This window comes from Engystomops pustulosus, chromosome 1 (assembly GCF_040894005.1).
Source record: "Engystomops pustulosus chromosome 1, aEngPut4.maternal, whole genome shotgun sequence".
NCBI classification, from domain to species: Eukaryota; Metazoa; Chordata; class Amphibia; order Anura; family Leptodactylidae; genus Engystomops; species Engystomops pustulosus.
Genome location: NC_092411.1, coordinates 76,700,749 through 76,722,428, shown reverse-complemented (window position 1 = coordinate 76,722,428; position 21,680 = coordinate 76,700,749). Strand labels below are relative to the sequence as shown.

Sequence of the window (21,680 nt, the reverse complement as noted above, 5' to 3'; positions counted from 1 at the left end):
AGATAAATGTGACCAAGTACAGAAATATCATGGTAGAAAACCTTTTCCAGAGTGCTCTGGACCTCAGACTGGGCTGAAGATTCACCTTCCAACAAGACAATGACCCTAAGCACACAGCTCAAATAACAAAGACGTGGCTTCAGAACAACTCTGTGACCATTCTTGACTGGACCAGCCAGAGCCGTGACCTAAACCTGATTGAGCATCTCTGGAGAGACAACCTGAGGGATTTGGATAGGATCTGCAAGGAATATTGGCAGAGGATCCCCAAATCCATGCGCGATAAACTTGCATACTTGAAACATGGCTGTTCTAGGTCAAAACGTACTTCAACTAAATACTGAGCAAAGGGGCTGAATACTAGACCATGTGACATTTCGGTTTTTCTTGTTTAATAAATTAGCAAAAATGTGTTTTTGTTCTGTTGAGATGGGGAGCAGAATAGCCTAATAACAAGTTCCCATAGCACTATTCTAACTTGTGCCGATACTGTTTTTAGCTCCCTTTCGCTTACGAGTCATCCTGTGTTCTGTACTGCAGGAGGGAGGAGAGAAGAGCAAACATGAAATGAGAACTTCATTTTCTGGGAATAGGAACTATGCAATTTTAACTAAAAACAGTGTGAAGACAAGTTAGTACAGTCCTGTGCTTGTTATAAGGCTTGTATGTTCAAATCTGGTGATCGGTTCCATTTAAAAGGGTATGTACACTTTCTGTATCCACTGTACATGAATCCTTGTTAGGTGGCAGTCTTCAGAGGATGTGACATCATGTGATTACAATTGGCCTGTGTGTATTTTAAAACAGTAATGTTACAAAACTCATGTAGCCATGGCTATGGGATAACTCCCCAAATGTGTAGGCCACAGATTTGTTCTGTATTTTGAATGTGATAATGGAAGACTTTATATATTTATCTCATTGGTGCTGGACCTAATTTTTTCTCCAGTGTTTATGCTACTTCCCTGTGGCGAGGGAGCTGTCCTGCTGCATCAATCCATCGCTGTTATCCTGACTGCCCATTTTAACCAATGGAGCTACAGACGTTAGTAGCAGCATTTTTTGCCTGGTTTATGGCACATTTAGAATAAAATGTTTGTATGTTTGTTTTTTATGTAAAATGTAAAAATAAGAAAGTACCAGAATGTGTTATAAATATGATATAAGAAGAACTTTCTCCCTCTGCCCAGATCCTGCTGCTTTCCACTAATTTATCACAACTCCGAAAAAAATAATTGTCTGTATACCTGGCTTCTGGAAGGAACAATGATTGTTACACAGTAAAGGGGGCAGCATTGGACCACTGACAGATCCTCTATGAACACACATCCGTATGTTGTAAACAAAAAAAAACTAAGCCACACATAGAAAGCGTTTGTAAAAAAATGTACAGTTTATTACCCTGGCAATGTGCTATGCATCACTCACTATGGATCTACAGCACGTACAAATGTATTTTCATTGTATATGTACATTTTGAACACAGTATGGTTCAAGGAAACCAAGCTTTTCTCCATTTTACTGCAAGGGACCTATCATTTGACATATCCAGCAGTAAAAGGGTGGTCATATTTTAAATTATCCACATATATATAAGGAGATGTAAGACAAGAGAAACACATTTCCACTCTGGAAAACAAAAACACAAATCACAGATGCCATGCACATACAAAAAAACGACAGGACATTAGGGGAACCCCCTACAGACACACAATACATTTCATTCAAGTTTCTTATGAGTTCCAAACTGCATTCATACTAATCTCTTTCATGTAAAGCTGGCTATACACTTGGGATTACTGGTAGCCGAACAGCTATCCCCTCCTACACTCCTTTGTCATCAATACCATCGCTGAGGGTGCATGTGTTCTAACTGGTGCGAGGCATCTGTGAAGTTGGCTTATCTGCTCTCTTCCCTCACACATGGTCTGGTCATGATGTGCATGTTCGGCTAACATTAACCAAGTGCATAAGGCCTGCTGAAGAAAAACTTCATTTGACTATAAAGTGGCACAGTAAACTTGGGGATTGCAGGTGCTTAATGGACATGACATCTGCCAAAAGTGAATGCAACAATATGCTGTCTAAAAGTGATAGCATAACTACACACTTACAACGAATTGTACTACACTACAGTATACTATACATCATAGTAAAATCTGACAACAAACAACTACGTTCTACACGACACATTAAATATGTGCAAACATAAGACGTCAGGCTTCTAATGTAAACCACAAACGGGGAATATCTGTGGGTTCAGAGATGCATGATGCTAAACATGATCTATACATTCAGCAAAATGCCCAAAGCTGCTTTTGGTAGAGGAATCTTACACCATTTAAGGCTTTATGGATTCTGATGAACAGCAGGAAGACGTAGGATGTGACATGCACAGGTGTGAAAATGGGAAGTCTCTGCTATGCAAATCACCTAGTACCATCACTCTTACTGTAAATGTTCACACTGCTACCTTCTTCCTGGAACAGTGCCACCATTGCCCACTGGAGGGGTGTGGTATTAGAGCTTAGTATCCATGGAGAAGCACTGCAACAATACTATCCATAACCTCTTTTTTGCTGGGATAAAGTAGCATCATTTTTGTAATTTTGGACAACCCTTTTAATTTCTAAAATTAAAGGAGTTGTCAGGCTTCAAATGTTCTTAAAGAGTGGCATGGGAGGCTGTAAAGAATACATATGCATGTTTAGACCTAAACACTTGTGTTCAGTAAGCAGCAATACTTTTACTAGTAGTACTAGTAGTAGTTTTACTTTAGTTAACCAACAAAACATGTTTTGCTACTTACCGATCAAATGTGTTTAGGTCTAAATATATGCGATCAGGGAGGAGTCATTTTTGATGTGCTTGAAATGCATCTCAAAACTCAATTTAAGCACATTGTGTGAATGCAGCTTTAGAGAGAGTTTTTGACACCCCATATACTAGTTAGGCTATCTACCCTTAGGCCTCATGCATACAATCATTTTGGCCAGGTGGAGATGGGAGCACTGATCACCTCTCCCATCTCCATAGGAGCCAGGCAATGGTGCCCGACTGGTGGCTCTGCTGCACTGTGCACGATACTTGATCTAGCCACAATTTGTGAAGCTAGCTCCCGGCCGCCATATACGTACATGTTCATGAGGCCTTAGGTGGGTGATCTGACATCCTGCAATCAGTGGAGTGACATTTACTATAGCATGCAAGGAGTTGGAACTAATATAAGCGGTAAATGTTCTCCATAACTCCAGGGCATTTAGAGACTTGTCTGTAGACTCCTCCAGAAAAGTCATATAAACTCATCAGTAAATTTTGACCTATAGAAGAACAATGTACACTTTAAAGCAATAAAGGAAACTTAAGCAGCATCTTAAGCTGACCATACAAATATCTCACTGACAAGCAGCATCTGAAGCTGGTCATACAAATATGACATTGGCAGCAGCTGTCTGTAAAGGACCTGCCACATTCAGAGTGCTGTCTGCACACACAAGCTTATAGCGCTCTCCGCGCAGCGCAATTTCTATTGTTGGTATGAAATTTCAGGTCTCTATGACCACCTTTAGTTACATTAAACCATGAAGGTCTTTTATAAGATGAGATATTCCCAAAAAGTGCACAAGTAAATTATTTAAAAAGAACTTAAAAAACATACAAAAGAAAAACATACAAAACACACAATTATGTCAACATAAAATCCATCTAAAGGGAGAATAAAAAGTGCAAAACAACAGAAAGTAACTTCAGTATTAGCGTAGTGAGTGTATACAGCACACATTTCATCATACCGGAGCAGCTCATTCTCTGCATGCTGTATTACAATGTCTATTACCAGGCAGAGACACTGGCAAACCCTTCATGTATCCTCCTACAAGACAGCGTCATACCAGCTAAAGCTTTACCTGCCATCCACAGTCACAGGATTGTGGACAAGCATTCGGTGATGGCAATGCTGAGTCTTCAATTCATTCCTTTGTTCCATTTCTTGGATCTTCCCTTTTTTGAAAACTGAAATGTCTAAACCTTAAAACTCAAAGAATATTATTCTTAAACTGACTATTAATAAGATAAACAAAAAACCCTGCAGACCTGTTACAAAAGTCAACGCACCAAGATCCTTCCCACATTAGAAGATGCTTCCTGCAAAATGAACAAAAGCTCCCCCATTCCTTTCATCTGAAAACCATTGTGGATCCAATGTCACTTCTTCTGTGGGTGGTGCAGGGCGGGCATAGGGTTTTCTTCATTTCCCCTTCCTTCACATTTCCACTGTTTCTAAACATTAATATAACAACAGATGAATGCAACATTTGCCCAGACATGACAAACACAACGCTAGGATCTATAGATAGGTGCCTGGTATGAGATGTTTTCTGAAGGTGCACTTTCTGGGTTCCTCCTGGTTCCTCAGCTTGGTTTAGTGGGAGCTTTGATGCGTACTGTAGATGCCCTGACTTGGAGCTTTGCCTGCTGGTTCTGTGCATCAGTGTTGGCTGATGCTGGCGCTGGGCTCTGGCTGGATGACGTCTGGAGCTGGGGTGATGCAGCTGCCACCACCTGCTGTTGTTGAAGGATTTTCTGCTGCACCACTTGAGCTGCTGTTGAACCCGCTGGTAGCACTTGAACTTGCTGCTGAGTGGCTGTTGTTGCTTGGGTCAGGGTTACAGTCTGTGACTGGACCTAGAATAGTTATTGTACTAATTAAAATAGGTTCTATATCATGTAAGAACCCAACGCTTCTGAATGGCATGAAGCATGAAGCAAACTGTGTTTGGTAAGACAAAGAAATGTGCATTGCGTACACAATGGAAAAAAGCACTGACCTGCTGCGTGGCTGGTACCATCTGCTGGATGTTAGCCACTGCTGCCTGCTGCTGGACCACCTGAGGAAGCTTTGCAACCTTGAGGGAATGAGCAGATGATGAAGCGATGAAATGATCTCTTTATGGATTTTAGAAAGGAAATTCAAGGACATTAAATGGCAAATTCGCAGAGCTGCCTGGAAATAAAGGCTTATGTTGTTGGTTTATGGATCTAACTGGCTGTGCCAGCAGCGTGAGGTGAGTCCTGGGGCAGACACTGTAATGCCTTGGGCCCACCATATATGAATACATAGGATGGCTGTATGCTAGGATTTTGTATGAGGAAATGTGAGGGTATCCCGTCAAGCACTACTTATGAATGACCTGGGTGCCCACTTCACTCGGAGGCTCACTAGTGGATCCATCTGTTCACCTGTGGGCCAGTCCGGGCCAGCATGGGGGAGATGCAGATGTAGCAGTCATTGTCCTAGTTTCCTCTCCTACACACTCATCCAGGTCCCTCCCCTCTCCCTGTTATGTGTATTGTGCAGACAGGGGATGGGAAGGGATGATGTGGAGAAGAGGAAGAATGCATGAGGAGACACAGCTGCAACCTCCCCCTCCACAGGACTCACCACACGCTGGCAGCAAGTTAATGTGAAATAAAGTTTTGTAAAGTACTGAAACGATTCAGAATGCTGAGAAAGCCATTTTTTAAATAAGCATAGCATATGCTATTGGAACCTGTCACCAGCTAAAAATGACATTCCTGGTGACAGGTTCGCTTTAAAGACTTGAATTTGGAATCTAACGGTATCTATCTCTTCTCAGTTCTTGTATCTTCTGGGATGATTTCTTATTACTATCTATAGAATCAAATTTTCTTCCCATCTTAGTTTATTGCCTTTAGACATCAATGGAAAAATTATGTCTGTAACTATATTTTATGCGCTCAACCAATTATGAAATGGAAAGAAGCATGACATGAATGGGTAAATTGCCAAGTGGGCCTGTGTCCAGCAGTTACCTGAATCTGTGCCTGTACTTGTTGGGCACCAGGAGATTTCTGAGTCTGAGTGATAGGAGTGGTAAGGAACTGTGTTTTAATAGCTGGCTGAGCGGTGTACGTCAGCTTCTGCTGTTGGGCCTGTTGCTGTTGTTGTTGCGGAGGCTGAACAGCGACTTGTTGAGTTATCTGCTAAAAAGTACAAAAGACAATATATCATATTTATCAATCATTTTCCATCCTAATCTTCAATAAAAATTATATTCTCTCAAAGACCTTGTACCACATTCATCAAAGGTTTTAGGCCAACTGCACATGGTCATCATCATTTCTGAAAAAGGGATACGCTGGCCACAGTGCACAGGAAATTGATATGTGACACAAGGGGGGGTCATTTATCTTAGAGTTTTCTCTTTTCTTTTTTTTTCGATTTTTTTTAGTAAAGTTAGCGGCACAAGAATTTTTTAGTGTTGCACCTGATATATCTTTAAAATTCAGATGTAAACATATGAAAAAGTCACAATATTGGCGCAAATAGTGCTTAAAAAGTCACAAATAAACTCCAGTTCTGAGGAGTTGTAACAGAAGAGTTTAAGACTTTTGTATGACTTTGTAATAAAAGTGATAAAAACCCCATAGAGAAGTCCAAAACCCAGAAAAAAACAAGAAAAGTCACACACAAATATCCTGACTAAAGATAAATAACCCCCAAGGAGTTGTTTCATCCCTACTGAACAGAAGCGTCGAAGTGTAATCACGATAACAGTTCAAAAATTATCTTTAGTGGAGAAGAAGTCAATTTTTTCTGTGCCCCCCAAAGTTCGGGATAGACAGCGTAGACTTTATTAATGGGGCATGATCCAATGCACGAGCCACAAATAACGCAAATACTCATTTTCCTGCTGTAAACTAAGCCAAATAATAAGAAGTGTAAAAGTCCCTAAAATGGAACACAGAAACTTCCCTTACCTTTTGCTGCTGCACTGAGGCCTGTCCTGGAGAGGCCCCGGACTGCAAGGCTTTTTGTTGTTGCTGTTGTTGCTTTAATTTCAGGAGCTGCTGTACGTTCAGGGGCTGAGCAACCACAGTCTGACCCCCTATAACAGAAAGATTGGAAGGCAGGATCTTTTAATGTTAAACTAAAATTGAAGCATAACTCTTTTGATAGTCAATTTCATTACCATTATCTACTATTACAAAGAGACAATAAGTGGCATAATATAAATCCAAAAGATGGGACAGATTTATCAAGCTGTCTGAAGGTCAGAATATTTCTGGTTGCAAGGGCAACTAGGAATATTCTGACTTTCAGACAGCTTGATAAATCTGCCCCAATGAGTCTTATGATCTGATGAACATAATCTTATAACTACGTAGCATACCTGCAGCTTTCTGGGGCTGGCCAATAGCAACACTGATTCCTGCCACAGTGACAGGTAGCGTGGTCACTCCTGTGGATGACACAACAGCGGACACCACTGGGGGCTTTGCTAGTGCCACTTGTGCAGTTTGTCCTGGTTGAGCCTGGATTTGTCCCTGGGCCTGAAGCTAAAGAAATAAGTTACATTTTATTAACTCTTCTTTTGGAAGAAGTGTATGAAAAAGAAGTGAGAAATAAGTTATGAAGAGCTGAGTAAAAGAAAACTTTCTACAAAAGGTATGGCATCTAGTTTCTCTAGTGCAAGTCATGGAAACAGATGAGAGTTCAGTCAATAGACTGTCATGCACTAGGGGTAGAATCATGGATCAGATTCATCTGTACAGGAGTATATGCAGCAGGGTAGTCCCATTGCATTGTCATCCAATAGCCCCATTCACTAGTTGCAGTACAAGACAGTTTATTGGCCTCTGTTGGGCTGGCAATACATTACTTTATAGCGTCAGACATATATGTTGGGAAACTGAGAGATTTACTTTTAGGGTAAGTTCACATGTGTTGGAAAAACAACTCTGCAGTTTTAGAGTCTGCAACACTGCAACATTTTAGCCAAAGCCAAATATGAACCCTGCAAGATAGTAAGTATATTTACTCCTGCCTTTGGTTCACAAATAAAACTGATAAAAATACCATCTTTCAAAAAAGTTATATCACCCGTAGATTATAAACTTTCTCAACATGTCATTGATAACAGTTGTAATTTATTAGTTGTTTTTTGGAAAGGACAAAGGATCCGGTGTTGAAGAGGTGAAGAAAAAAAACAACATAGCTGATTTCTTCCCAAAACATCATCACAGGTGTCCACGGATTGTGTCAGGTAATGCAGCGCAATGAAGTGAATAAAGCTGAACTGCAATATCACATGCTACTAGTATTATTTTGGAAGATTGCAGATATATTTACTATTAATATTATTATTAAAGGTTACAACGTACCAGACGGGCCACGTGTAGGTTAGTAACTGCTCCGGTGAGGACGGCTCCGGCTCTTGGAGCAGTGACGGCAGTGAGCTGCTGCGCCTGTTGCTGCGGTGGAGTTTGCTGCGGCTGCTGCCCCTGCGCTGGTGCTGCCTGTGGAGCTACTTGTGGAGGTGGTTGTTGTTGTTGCTGTTGAGCTACTGTCTGGCTTGTCTGTTGTGGTAGCTGCATTTTCTGTTTTTGCAATTTTAGTAGTTGTTCCTTATTAAAGTAAAATATATTATGGGTATTCACTAACCACTGATGTCTTACTAGACCTAGAAAGACACACTGTGCCAACCTACCTGTGATAACTTGCCAACGGCTTTTATCTGCCCTGGGGACTGTGCCTGAGCCTGGATCTGGGGTACCTGTACCTGGGCAGCTTGCTGCTGTCGGAGAAGCTGAAACTGGGCTGGAGTGATGGTTTTACTGGCAAGCTGAACCCCAGCAGTCGTAGCTTAGAAGAAAATGGAAACAAAAGTAAGGGAAGAGAATCCAAGCACAGGGATAAAATGATGGGAAGACAAGGAAAAGGAATATGAACATTCAGTAAGTTAATGCAATACCTGATGTCACCTGAGTCACAATTGACCTGGCCTGTGTCTGGACAGGAGTGATACTGCTGCACACCACAGTCCCACCAGTCACCGGAGTCACGGCTCGTACACCCGGATTTGTGGCTATAGTGACCATCTCTGCGGGTGCCGCTGAAGTGGCTACTGCTCTTTGCTGGGCATGGACTACCTGTGCTGCCCCACCAGGGGCCTAAGAGAAATGAATGCAGCAAATTGTGATGAAAACAATATTGTTCAGGAACGACACAATTTACAAAGTAGAACAAGACAAAGGTTTTGTTGTGAAAACATGAATTTTCAGTTCTAGATGTGACAACAGGTCCACAGGGATTAATAGCCCATTATGATGGAAGGAATAGGAAACATCAGTTCCTCATATTAATAATACATCTTGCCTTCACCTGGGACATACCAATTTTGCAGACAATGGGGCACATTTACTAAGGACCTTGCACCAGTTTTCTATTGCATGTTCTTTTATGTACAAACTACTTGCACAGGTATTTAAGAAGTGTCCGCGACACATATGTATTTGTGACCCTTTTGTGTTGCGGCTGCATTATTTTTCATATGACACAAATTTCATCACTGAAATGGGTGTTCCGGTGCACAGTCGGACAGTGCGCCATATTTAACATGCAAAGTGTGATAGAACTGTGTTGCATGCCCTATGTTAAAGGTGTACCAAAATAAATTTGGTGCACTAAGTCGGGCAGTGCAGGGAGCGCCAGATTCATGAAGAACGTATGCCAGAAATCCCGAATCTGGGGCACCATGCACACTAAAGGCAAACTTCACATAGTACCGACTGAACTATTTTTTGTACATGTGGGCCAATCTGAGTATAAACAGTCAGTATGAATTTTTCCAATGATGGAAAAAGAAAAAGAGTTACCCTGCTCTGATGGTCCATGTTGGAAACACATTTATATTAGTTATCAATAGCTACTTTTCACAATGGTTTCTTGCAATAGTGTTATTTGCCCCTTCTCCGTTCCCTGTTTATGTTTCTCCAGTGTGTATTCTGGAAATGAATACTTTTTACTTACCGCAAGTGCCCCTGGTATAACAGGAGATGCCAGCCTCTTATTGATAGGCTGGAAGGTGGCAGAAGGAACACCCGCAACAGTATTGACAATGACGTTTCCACTAACAGCAGCTGTAAAGAAGATGCCCATAAGATTCTCCCATTATTTTTGGCACTATGTTTTCAATGCCATCAACACACAATGATTTTTATGTCACTTTAAAAGATGTAATTAATTTATTAACTAGTCAGTGAGCTCATGTACCAAAATATGCATGTATACTTTATACTACATTATCACATTAACATTTTTGTTGTCATTTTTTGTTATGTTACAATTTTATAGATTTTTTTTCCTTGGGGAGGAGTGTATTGAGAATTAAGTGAAAAAATTAAGTGAATAAACAATGTGATTAATATATTAATATCAAAATCATGTATGACAAATCAGGGTCGCTTACGCATAGATGCAGGCACGGTGACTGTGGATAGCTTCTTCTATTTGTCATCCATGGCCTCCTTCCTTCTAAAATCACCTTTTAAAATTATGCTTATTTTGACCAATTGGTATTCTTACCTGCTTGTATATTTGCACCCGTTACTGCTGTCTTAATACTTCCAGCCTGTAAAAACACAGTTAAAGTTATGGAAGAAGTAAGTTTGGCAATTTTTCAACAAAAGTATCACAATAACAGCACAAGCATTTCCTATTGTAAAAAATAGTGAAAGTGTACACAAACACTTTATCAATGCCTATTATCCTTAAATAGTACAAAATACAATCTAACAAAAGAATGATTCTGTAATAAACTAAGCAATGACTTGTAGTTAAGAAAATAAACATATTACTTCCTCTGGATGGCTACTGTACATTTACTGTCTAACATAATGGTATAGTTGTATAATGGTGGGCACACTATTTTTGGGCAGAACACAGAAATCCAGGTCAAAATAAGAATAAAAGACACTAAAGTGGCCATGTTTCCAACTTACCAGAACCGCAGTGGTTGGTACATTTGCAACAGTTGGACTGGCAACTACTGCTTGGGGTTGTTGAACGACCTGTTGCTGAACCACTTGTTGCTGGGTTTGGGCCTGGACAGGTTGAACAGCCGGGGTGGATGACTGCTGCCCATTTTGTAGTGGCTGTTGAGGAGCTTGAGGACCAGCCTGTTGTTGTGCCCTGTGATGCTGCTCTACTAAAGCCTGTGAAACATAACACAATGCAATTAATTATATGTAAAACAAATATAAAGGTTGTACCAGCATTGATAGAAACCCTTCTAATAGGTTATGTCTCACTCTGATAACACAAAGCTTTATCAGCAGGGTTTGGGATAATGCAGGTATGTGTATAACACAAGCTGTCACCTATATTAATTAAAGAATACCAATAATTATTAATACAAAAAGAATTGTTGCTGAAGGCTGATGGTTAGCACATTGTTTATCCGGCTGAAGCTTAACATATAAGTCCATCCAAGTTTCTTCTTATACACTGCAGGTTCATAACCATATCTGCCTTTTGCAACCTACATAGTTCTAGCTGATCAAACATGATCACCAGCACCAAGCATACTATGCTATTGGGTCTAAAGTGACCCACAACTGTTCTGCCTGGTTCTATTGTCTGCATACTGTGGCCCCTGCTCCTTATGTTACCTGCTATAGATCTACAATAGGGGCCATTGATACCTGGCAGCTGTTGTGACATGCTTTTTGTAAAGACTAGTGATAGTCCATTTGATAAAACCCAACAGGCGTAAAGGCATATAAATAAGTAAAGAAGAAATACCTTTTTCTCCTTGGCAATGCGCTCTGCCCGGAGAGAGGCCACTTGAATAGGGGGTAGAGGTTTATCATAATTTATTCCACTGGAAGTAAGAAGACAGACATGTAGTAAATAAATCTCCAAATATGCCAGATCAATAGCTCTTACTATCAGTATACTAATACATTAAAAAAATATTATAATTTTCACCCTTTTGGAGAGCATCAAGAAAAGACAAAGCATCATTAAAGGGCATTTGCCAGCATGTTTGATCTAGCAGAACTGCCAACACTGTGAAAGCTGGTAATCATAGCGGGGCACATTAACTTACCCGGCCGGAGGAGTTCACAGAAAGTGTATTGTCTGATGATAATGCACTGTGCCGCGATTCACTAAGATCGTGCGCCCGATATCCTGCATGTGTCGCTTCCCCGCTCAGGTCCGATGGAGTTCACCTTCTTCTTCCTGGTGCATGTAAGTTCTTGGTCTTGTGACACAATTTGAAAGTTAAATCCCGCGCTCAGTCCGAATCCGTCGGATTGTCCAATGGCACGCCCCCCATCTCGAATTAAAGCCAGTGCCAAAATCCGATCACGTGCGACACAATCCTGTTAAATATCTGTCACAGCAGCACAAAACCCGAAAACCATCGGAAAGTCCGACGAAAGTGCGTCCACGGACCCTTAGTAAATAAGCCCCAGTATGTTGTTAGTAACAGCAGGACTGTTAAAAAGGAACCTTTAAAATCTTTGAGTTTGGGCGTCGCATAGTCTGAATTATAACTGAATTATAACTGAATTATTACCGGATGCCTGACTTGTTTTTCTTTTGAACAAGGGTGGAGATGACGTGATGTGTGTTACCTCAGCATTCTCTATAAGTAGATCACTGCATGGCTGCTGGTCATTATAAGCATAGATCTGCATACAGAGGAAGGCCGGGAATTATTTTTCACATCAGTGATTTTTCACTGAAGCCATTTTGGCCTATGGACACATACAGATTGGCTTTCTCTTCCCGGCCTCAGTGATTTTTTCTCACTGAACTATTCTTTTCATGGGCTTTTTCACACACCAGCTGTTTTCACTGATCTAACATTGCCAGTGAACAAAAAAAGAACATAGAGAGAAAAGATAACTTGGCTTCCTTATAGGTCGCCTGGAGGGTGTCTTGAGCGGAGCTTCCCATGTAAACAAACAAGGGCACAGCACCGAGGGACCGAGGAGGGACAACAAAAGTGCTGGAAGAGAGAACTACAAGTTTATTTTTTATGCAGCCCCTCCACCAACCACTTCGCTATTTTTTCTTACTCTCGGACAACCTCTTTAATAAAAATGGACAATTTACAGAATGGAATAATGGAAAATCAGTAGCAATCGTACAAATGGATAATTTCTTTGAGATAATTACCTTTCGGAAAGTACAGAGGCATGCTTTGGATTTTTCTGAAATGGATTCATTCCCAAGCTGAAAAATATACGAAACATTAGAAAATATTTTGAAAATAAATAGACCAAATTTGTAGACTTTAGAGACATTTTACACCTTTAAAAGCTACATCAAAAAGTGTGTTTAGTTTTTTCAGTTTTACACACAGCAGTTACCTGGGTGAAGGCTTGGCACGTGGAAAGTAGTGCATAATCTACTCCATAACCCACTTACTTATAGACAGCAGCAGGATTATATAGTACTGCGCTGTGTATATAGAAGAAATGATGTGTATGGAGGGGAATACAATTCTGAGATTACAAAGTAGCTGCTTCAGTCTCTGTTGTGCCTCGGTTTTCTACTCTCAATGGGCTCCTTTTCATTTCTCACCTTTTTCTATGGAGAGTTGTTTTATGGCACCTCTGTAATCTACCTATCTATCTACCTACCTACATGAATAAAATCAGGAGCATTGCCTGCCTTTTTCATGTACCTCCAAAGGCCTTTCCAGGACTTATGGGTGCTGCACCCCTCCCTATCAGGAGCTTGTACACAGTGCTGCTGCCTTGGACTTCCTTTTCTTATCTATCACCTAAGATAGACAGAGTTTTGCAGTGATCCAAGAGTGAATAATGGTTAGGGAAGGGGTTGGATGCTGAGATACATGGCCAGATACATAGAAAATGTATTTTTTTCTCTAGTTTGTTATATAATAAAGTTTCTTATATTCATTTATATGACTATTAGGTTCCATTTTGGCTGTATTCACACACATAAATGAATTCCTCACAGTGGTTTTATAGGTGGGCTCCTCTTCCCTGCGGTCATCTTCATCAGCTCAAAGCGGTTGGTATATAGCTGTGTGTGTGTCACTCCTTCATCCTGGGCGTAGATCTGATTGGTCCGGAGAGGGCGGCTGTTCTTAGTCTGAAGATGAAAATCTGCATTAGAAACCTTTTGAGGACTACAAATAAATCTGTTCTTTTCCATTCAGTCTGTCATATTATGTCATATTTCTGTTCATGACTGTCACCATGTTACCAATGCTTGTTTGCCAATTTGACCCCCGTCTGGATCCCTATGCATCCTGGATGCATGTCTGCTGCTGCTGTCTGCTCCTGTCAGTTCTAAAGAATTAAAGGGGCGAAGCGCCCAGGTCTAATTCATTCCCTTTCAATCTGTGCACATCCCAGGTGATGAAAGACTCAGTAAATGCCTGAGCATTAAAGTTCCTTGCGATTCTGTGTTATCTGGATTCTTGTGACCCCGGACACAATCTAAGACAACAAATCTAACTCTGCATTCTAATATGCTGAATCCCAGGCATGACCTGACGCTCTCATCTGTTTACATTGTCCTCTTTGCTGCCTGGACCACCTGTCACCTACACCAGGACTACCCTAAAAGTGGTATCAGCTATGTGTCCTCATCAGAGCGAATTCCAGATACCTGTACGAGGGTTAAAGGATGTTTGGATCAGCCTAAATCCAAACTAGTAAGGGGCACCGAGGGTCCATTGTAGTCCAGTCACTTCTAAATGTTTGTTCATCGTCACCATCTATCTCTCTGTAAACTGATAGTAATTGTACAATTCTAGGTCAAACCTTTTCTTTACCTATCATACCATATAAAATGTTGTTCATAGTAAGTGGGATTCCTTTCTGTCTAACATGAAGGTTATCTTTTACACCCATGACATAAATAGTGAATATAAGAAAAGCCCTGCACACTCTGCATGAACAGGAATTTGATGTTTCGGGATAAAGATTTTTTTAGTAATACAAAAAGTAACAGATTTACTATGACGCTCCATTTACCATAGTTATCTAGTCATAAATAGCTGTTATATTATAATAAGAAGATCATATACCCAACTGCTGTGACATATCTGCTCCTCTCATGCTTCCCAGTCAATAGCACATCTGTTATTACAGATTTTCAATGGGTTGGTAATTGAGAATCAGTAGTTTACTTTGCCTGGATTGCATTATTGCAGCGTTTTGCATAATGCATTTATGAATACCCAGAGACGTTTCTAGTTATGTAGCGAATTGTACAAACTGTAATACTATATTTATATTGTGTTTTAGATTAGACTGATCCTAAAGCAAGTACATTGCACATAGCAACTCATTTATTAAACAGCCATAATAAGGTTACAAACAAGCAATGTAGAGTTAATTGATGTCTTTATTGGAGTTTATAACTATATCATCATCGTATAAGATTATTGCTCTAGAAATCCAATTCATTTTACTACTTTTTGTACATAACAATTATAATGAAGCAATGAGTTGTGAATATAATCTATAGTATACTGGGTGCAGCAGCAATAGCAGCTGTTGTTACATAAACCTATTTTTAGTGTTTTGCTATTATGCGGTGCCACAGTATTAAATCTCAACAGAATGAGCGGCAAGATTTTCTATTAATAATTCATATCAAACTGTATAATACATTATAATTGAACAAAATTCAATCTCTTAGAGAAATGTACAACAGACAATATTAACCCCCCCCCCCCTCCCAAATTACATTTATGTAAAAGCCAGCAATATATTTCTAATTTAATCCCTGACAACTCAGGGTGAGACATAATTGGAAAATGATTGCAAATTTATCACTTCTCTCTGATGAGGGGAACATTGTTTACTTCCAAGTAATCTGCTTTCTGCCAAATTATTATATTGTGTCAAATTATTCCTATATTACATATTTATATATTATATAAAGGGTTTCAACAACATCAAAGTTTATTAGACATTTTCTACATCAGAATTTTGTTTTATTATGCTAAAAATAACATTACAAAACACAAACCTTGTATATGCTCTTAGTTTTCTTCTTAGGGTTAGCTTCAAACATGAGCTATTAAAAAAGGGACACTGGTTACATACAATTCATACTTCAAAGTCATATCAATACTCATAATTTCTTTCCACAAGTTCAGGGCTACATCTAATCTATATTTTTGAGGGTTTTCAGTTCTACCCATGAATAAATATTCACACAAAAACCAATCCTCCACACAATGAAGGTATGCTTGTCTGAACTGAACAAGTATTTGTGAGGGGGAGTAGCTGCGAGTTGAATAACTGTTTGAGAAAGATCTAGTAAAGGTATAACACACCATAAGAACATCCACAGAATAAAGCTTTCTAGGATGTGACAGAATGATAAGGCTATAGCTTGTCATGAACATCATATGTCACACAGTGGAATCATTCTCTGGTTGGATATTTTCTATAAACAACTGTCCCATGACAATAAGAAAGGTTAGGTGGGGGTCCTATCTTTAAGACCCCCACCACTGGCAACAATTGGAGGCCCATTCTGGAATAGCCAAATGTACTCTTCCAGCCAGTTCCAGTAACCTTAATAAAATGAATGGAGCATGCTTATTTTTCTCTACATTCTACAATGGGAATTCAGTGTGAATCCTTGAAGCCCTGTGACAATTTATGTGAAACCTAGAAGTAGGATATCAAAATCTGTCTCACCTTCCCTTCTTCTCTTGGTATGATGACATTTTCATAGCGGGTGCGGCACTGCTTAGAGGATCGATAGACTCTGCTACATGAGTTCACCACATCGCTGACAAGATCCCAGTTCGGAGTATGTGCTGGTGATACTACTGTTAAATTTAGGGGAAGCTCCAACAGATGTTTAACAGCCTGTAAAAGCAAGTTGCAAATACAAGAACAATGTGATACAATAGAAAAGAAACTACACATTTTTATCCCTAATTATACTTCCTTGGCGTATCCAGGGCTCTGTCAATCCCTTCATCCCAGATGTGAATGAAGCAGCAGATATGAATGCACATCAAGGTTTTAGTGAAAAGCCCTTTAATTCTAATTATAAGCTAGCATTCACTCACCTGCAGCAGGGCCCAGTCTTCACTGATCAGCCACTCTGGATTGTCAGCTCCCGTTTCTGTTGCTGGTTTCACCAGGGTTGGCAGTGGCTTGGCAAACTGAGTTTGTTGTTTGAGAAGAATGTTCTTCTTTTGTTCTTTTCCTTCTCTCTTCACTTTCAGCATGCCAGGGGTTGCTCTATCAAACAGGGAACGGGGAGGAATCACTGATTCTCCGTGTCTCTGTTTCTTCTTTCGACCTGCAGCTTAACATATAAAATGCCCATAAATCAATTATTTAATAGCATTTGATAATTTCATTTTATTTTCATTTTGTTTCATTAAACAATTGGGGCTTAACAAAAAAAACACCATAAACTTAAAAAAAAAAAATGTGAACTTCTGAGAATTAATCTCCCTGAGAAAGGCTGCAGTGTTTGTTCAATGGTCTATAATGGCTTCTATAATGAATGTAGTTTGGTCTTTATGTAAAATCTTATTAATTTGTGACAGACACTAGAAAACATTAGCATTATACAGTCATCATCAGGATCATGTTAGCCCCAGAGGATAGACCCAAACAATAATAAAAAGTTGGAATATGAAAATACCTCTTCAAAGGAAATCTACCATGAAGAATCTACCATCAGAAGTAGATCTGATTGTAGGTTCCTCCGGCCTGTCTCTGCCCTAATCTGCAATTAAATAATCCTAACCCAACTTGTTAAAAAAACGTTCTTTTAGAAATATGCAAATAACTGCAGAGGCTACTGGAGCGTGTACTAGCCTGGCCGGGCACTGGGAGCTAAGGCTACTCCACACTTCAGTAGCCTCTGCAGTTAATTTACATATTACAAAAATAAAGTTTTTAGTAGATTTTAGTGATGGTAGGAAGAATTGTATTTTCCAATGGATGTATTTTAAGGTAAATTTAAAATAATGATCCATTGGAGGATGTGAAAACTGGTGGAGAAGGCATAATACATCTCCTCCACTGCATCATTGGGGTACATTTACTAAGAAAGTCGGAAACGGCACTAAAAGTGCTCTGCTGGTGTATAATGCTGGGTGCGACAGATTCATTAAGAACCGGCACTAGAAATTATGAAATCTGTCACATCCCTGCACTGGCCCGACAGAGTTCACCAACTTTTTTTGGTGCACCTTTAACATAAGGAAGGCGACAGACTGTGCTTAAATACGGCGCTTGGTCTGACTGAGCGCCAGAACGCCTCCTAGGTTGTGTCGCATGGAGGCTACTGCAGCTAAGCCACAAAAGGGTCACGTGCGACACAATAGTAGCGCGGGCACCTCTTAAATACCTGTGAAAGCCGTTTTCGACTAAAACAACGTGCAAAGTCTGTCAGAAAACCAGCGCAAAGCCCTTAGAAAATGTGCGCCATTATGTTAAATTTACTGTAAAAGACATGAAATTCTTACTGTTCCCACGAGTTAGAGAATGTTCCAACCTGTGAATGCCCCGGCCTGCTGCATTTACTATAGTCTCCAAATGGAAACTATAACATAAAACTCCACCAGATCAGACTTCATCTAAACAGGTCCGATCTTGTGGAGATGGAGACGGTAGATACTGAGAGGCCAGGACCCCGATGTGGGGAATTTAAAACGCCTATAATAGATAACATCTGATTGGAAGGGGGTGCTGAGTGCCACAAACCCACAAACGACTTATCCTAATTACAGGGCATTCGTAGCACATTGAGAAGTGCTCCACAAGGATACCTTAAGTTTACTTAAAAGGATTGTCCAGTGGTTGAAAAACATGGCCGCTTTCTTCCAAAAACAGTGCCACACATTACAATGCTTTTTGCTGGTATTGCAGCTCAGCTGTATTATAATGAATAGTCTGTAGCTGCAATACCATGCACTACCCATGATCAGGAGAGGAGCTGTTATTTTTAGAAAGTAGCCATGTTTTTTCAACCCCTGGACAACCCCTTTAACTCTCTCCTAGCGCCTGCTCCTTTACTCCAGTTGCTGCCTAGTTTCTGCTGTTCATTAGTTGCTTTGTCTTCTGATGTACAGGGAAACTCTGAGATACTTGCAGACGGGCTGGAGCAGTCACCAACCTAAGCAAGTGCAGTGGCCAATAAGTTTGTGTCTGAACAATAACAACAGGCAATCACAGTTAAGTGAATAACCTTTTAATATTTATAGACCTATGTTTAGAGATATTAAATCTGTTTTACAGCACTGCCCCTTTACAATAATAGCATTCCCTTTATATGCACTACTTCTCTCCAAGGATTTTCACCATTCACTTAAATAGTTTTTTCTGTGTAATTTATAAATAAATGTATAATATGATCCAATATTACAGGTGATAAATCTTACATACTTACATCTTGTTATCATAGTTTCATAGTTTATATGGTTTAAAAAAGACACATTGGATGAGGAAGGGATGCCTTTTTAGGTGTAAAAAGGAATCTAGACCATTCTTGAAGCTCTCTACTGTCCCTGCATTGACCAGTGCCTGAGGCATCATATTTTTGTATGGACCATTCATATATTTAAATTAATTAATCATGTCCCCTCGTAGTCGTCTCTTTTCCAGACTAAATAAATCTAGTTGTTTTAATCTTTCCCCATAACTGAGACCCTCCATACCCCTTATCATTTTTGTGGCTCTTTTGTTGAACCCTCTCCAGCTCCAGGGCATCCTTTTTGTGGACCGGTGCCCAGAACTGGACAGCATATTCCAGGTGAGACCGAACCAATGCCTTGTACAGTGATAATATTACATCCCTATCCCGAGAGTCCATACCACTTTTGATACATGACAAGATCCTACTGGCTTTAGAGGCGGCTAATTGACATTACATGATGTTATTTGATCTATTATCTACTAGTAATCCGAGCTCCTTCTCAACAAGGGACTCTCACAGATTTACTCCCCCAAGGACATATGTTGCATGAGGATTATTAGCCCCCCCGTGCATTTATCCACATTAAACGTCATTTGCCAAGTGGATGACCAAACACTCAGTTTGTCCAAGTCACCCTGCAGCCTATGAACATCCTCCATAGACTGTATTACACTACACAGCTTGGTGTCATCTGCAAAAATAGATACGGTGCTTTAAATTCCTATCTCTATATCATTAATAAATATATTAAATAGTAGTGCAGAACCAAGGGGTACACCACTTATAACTGGTGAAAATTCCGAGTAGGAATCATTGACCACAACTCTCTGGATACGATCCTTCAGCCAGTTCTCAATCAAATTGCAAATGATTCCTGCCAAACCAATTGACCTTATTTTACCCATCAGGCATCTATGAGGGACGGTGTGAAATGCCTTTGCAAAGTCCAAGAACACAATATCCACAACAGCTCCTACATCCAGGCATCTGCTCACCTCTTCACAGAAGCAGATCATGTGATGTCACATACTCCTGTATGTAGTCTTTTAGCAATCCTTCCAAGATTTTTCCCACAGTTGCATTAAGCTTGCAGGCGATTTGTTTTGCTATCTTTGGCTACCTGTCTTTGATTTTGTATTTTGGCTGATTTTATTTCCTTCTTACAGATTTTGGTAAGTGTTTTGTAATTGTTGAAGGCTACAGATGACCCGTCAGATTTACATTTTTGAATGCCCTCTTTAAAATATTTGTATATTCCCCGGCGCCTGTGAGCATAAAGGGTGTCTCTGTACTTACTTTTGCTAAAATATTTGTATACTCTCTTATGCCATTCAATGAACTAAATGATAAAAAAATACTTGCCTATATATGAATATGACTATACAGGTGGTCCCCTACTTAAGGACACCTGACTTACAGACGACCGCTAGTTAAAGACAGACCGCTCTGCACACTGTGACCTCTCTGAATGAAGCTCTCTGAATGCTTCACTATTGTCCCAGACTGCAATGATCAGCTGTAATGAAGCTTGATTATTAATCCTTGGTCCAATTAAAGCAAAAAATTTTGAAACTCCAATTGTCACTGGGGCAAAAAAAATTTTTGTCTGGAGCTACAATTATAAAATATACAGTTTCGACTTACATACAAATTCAACTTAAGAACAAACCGATGGACCTTATCTTGTATGTAACCCTGGGACTGCCTGTATAGTAAACAACAGTTCTTTAATATTTGGACAATTATCACAAACCAACCTGCTGGATCTGTCTTATGTCTCTTGTGTTCTTTCCTCACATAGACCGGTGGTAGCTTAGATTCTGGCATTGGGTTGGTGTCATACATCAGGCACATCACAGAGTCAATATAAATGTCATTCTCGTCTTGTGGGGGAGTAGGTGGTGTCCAGATCTGAACAGGATATGAAAAGCGTTAGAGGTGCATTGCACAGCGTCCAATTATGACATATTATTAACCATATCTTGACACTTACTGGCATAACCTCTGTCTGTCCCTCTGGATTATCATAGATAAATTCCTAGTGGGAATGAAAATTATTTAAAATATCAGTTTTTTTGTCATATACAATCTGTTAACTGGAAACATGGCAAGCTGCAAGTCACCCAAGTATATTTATGAGTCTACCTTATTATAGGCATCTTCTCTGGTGTAGGTCAATAGTTCTTCATCTGCTTCTTCGCAAGACATTTTCTCCTCCCATTCCTTCTCTTCCTTTAACTTCTGCACTTCCCATTTTTTCTTTGCCATGTTTAGATCCTATGAAAAAATTTAAATGTTTCTTAAAGCAGTAACAAATACAATGAGTGTTTTCTATAAATGTGCAACGATGACAGCATCTATCTTTCTAAGCACCAGAATGTTAATCAGATACAAGACTATAGGGAAAACCTTTGAGCCTGGACTT

General features: G+C 39.9%; 1 protein-coding gene across 8 annotated transcripts in view; it reads right to left on the bottom strand.

The window, feature by feature from the left end:
• Positions 1-1,369: 1,369 nt before the first annotated feature.
• Positions 1,370-21,680, bottom strand: part of LOC140124557 (E1A-binding protein p400-like) — a 67,915-nt gene continuing 47,604 nt past the window's right edge. For 4 of the 8 annotated variants that reach the window (XM_072144426.1, XM_072144430.1, XM_072144431.1 and 1 more), the window contains 20 exons: positions 21,401-21,532; positions 21,249-21,293; positions 21,013-21,166; positions 16,890-17,131; positions 16,510-16,683; positions 15,830-15,877; positions 13,800-13,936; positions 12,992-13,048; positions 11,606-11,684; positions 10,804-11,016; positions 10,388-10,433; positions 9,833-9,942; positions 8,775-8,973; positions 8,511-8,665; positions 8,185-8,427; positions 7,194-7,359; positions 6,781-6,908; positions 5,833-6,003; positions 4,827-4,904; positions 1,370-4,683 (listed from right to left, as the gene is read on the bottom strand). In XM_072144426.1, the coding sequence (XP_072000527.1) occupies positions 4,411-4,683; positions 4,827-4,904; positions 5,833-6,003; positions 6,781-6,908; positions 7,194-7,359; positions 8,185-8,427; positions 8,511-8,665; positions 8,775-8,973; positions 9,833-9,942; positions 10,388-10,433; positions 10,804-11,016; positions 11,606-11,684; positions 12,992-13,048; positions 13,800-13,936; positions 15,830-15,877; positions 16,510-16,683; positions 16,890-17,131; positions 21,013-21,166; positions 21,249-21,293; positions 21,401-21,532 (2,850 nt within the window). In that variant the 3' untranslated portion in view covers positions 1,370-4,410. The remainder of the gene's footprint in view (positions 4,684-4,826; positions 4,905-5,832; positions 6,004-6,780; positions 6,909-7,193; positions 7,360-8,184; positions 8,428-8,510; positions 8,666-8,774; positions 8,974-9,832; positions 9,943-10,387; positions 10,434-10,803; positions 11,017-11,605; positions 11,685-12,991; positions 13,049-13,799; positions 13,937-15,829; positions 15,878-16,509; positions 16,684-16,889; positions 17,132-21,012; positions 21,167-21,248; positions 21,294-21,400; positions 21,533-21,680) is intronic. The other 4 variants (XM_072144429.1, XM_072144433.1, XM_072144427.1 and 1 more) reach the window with 3 other exon arrangements.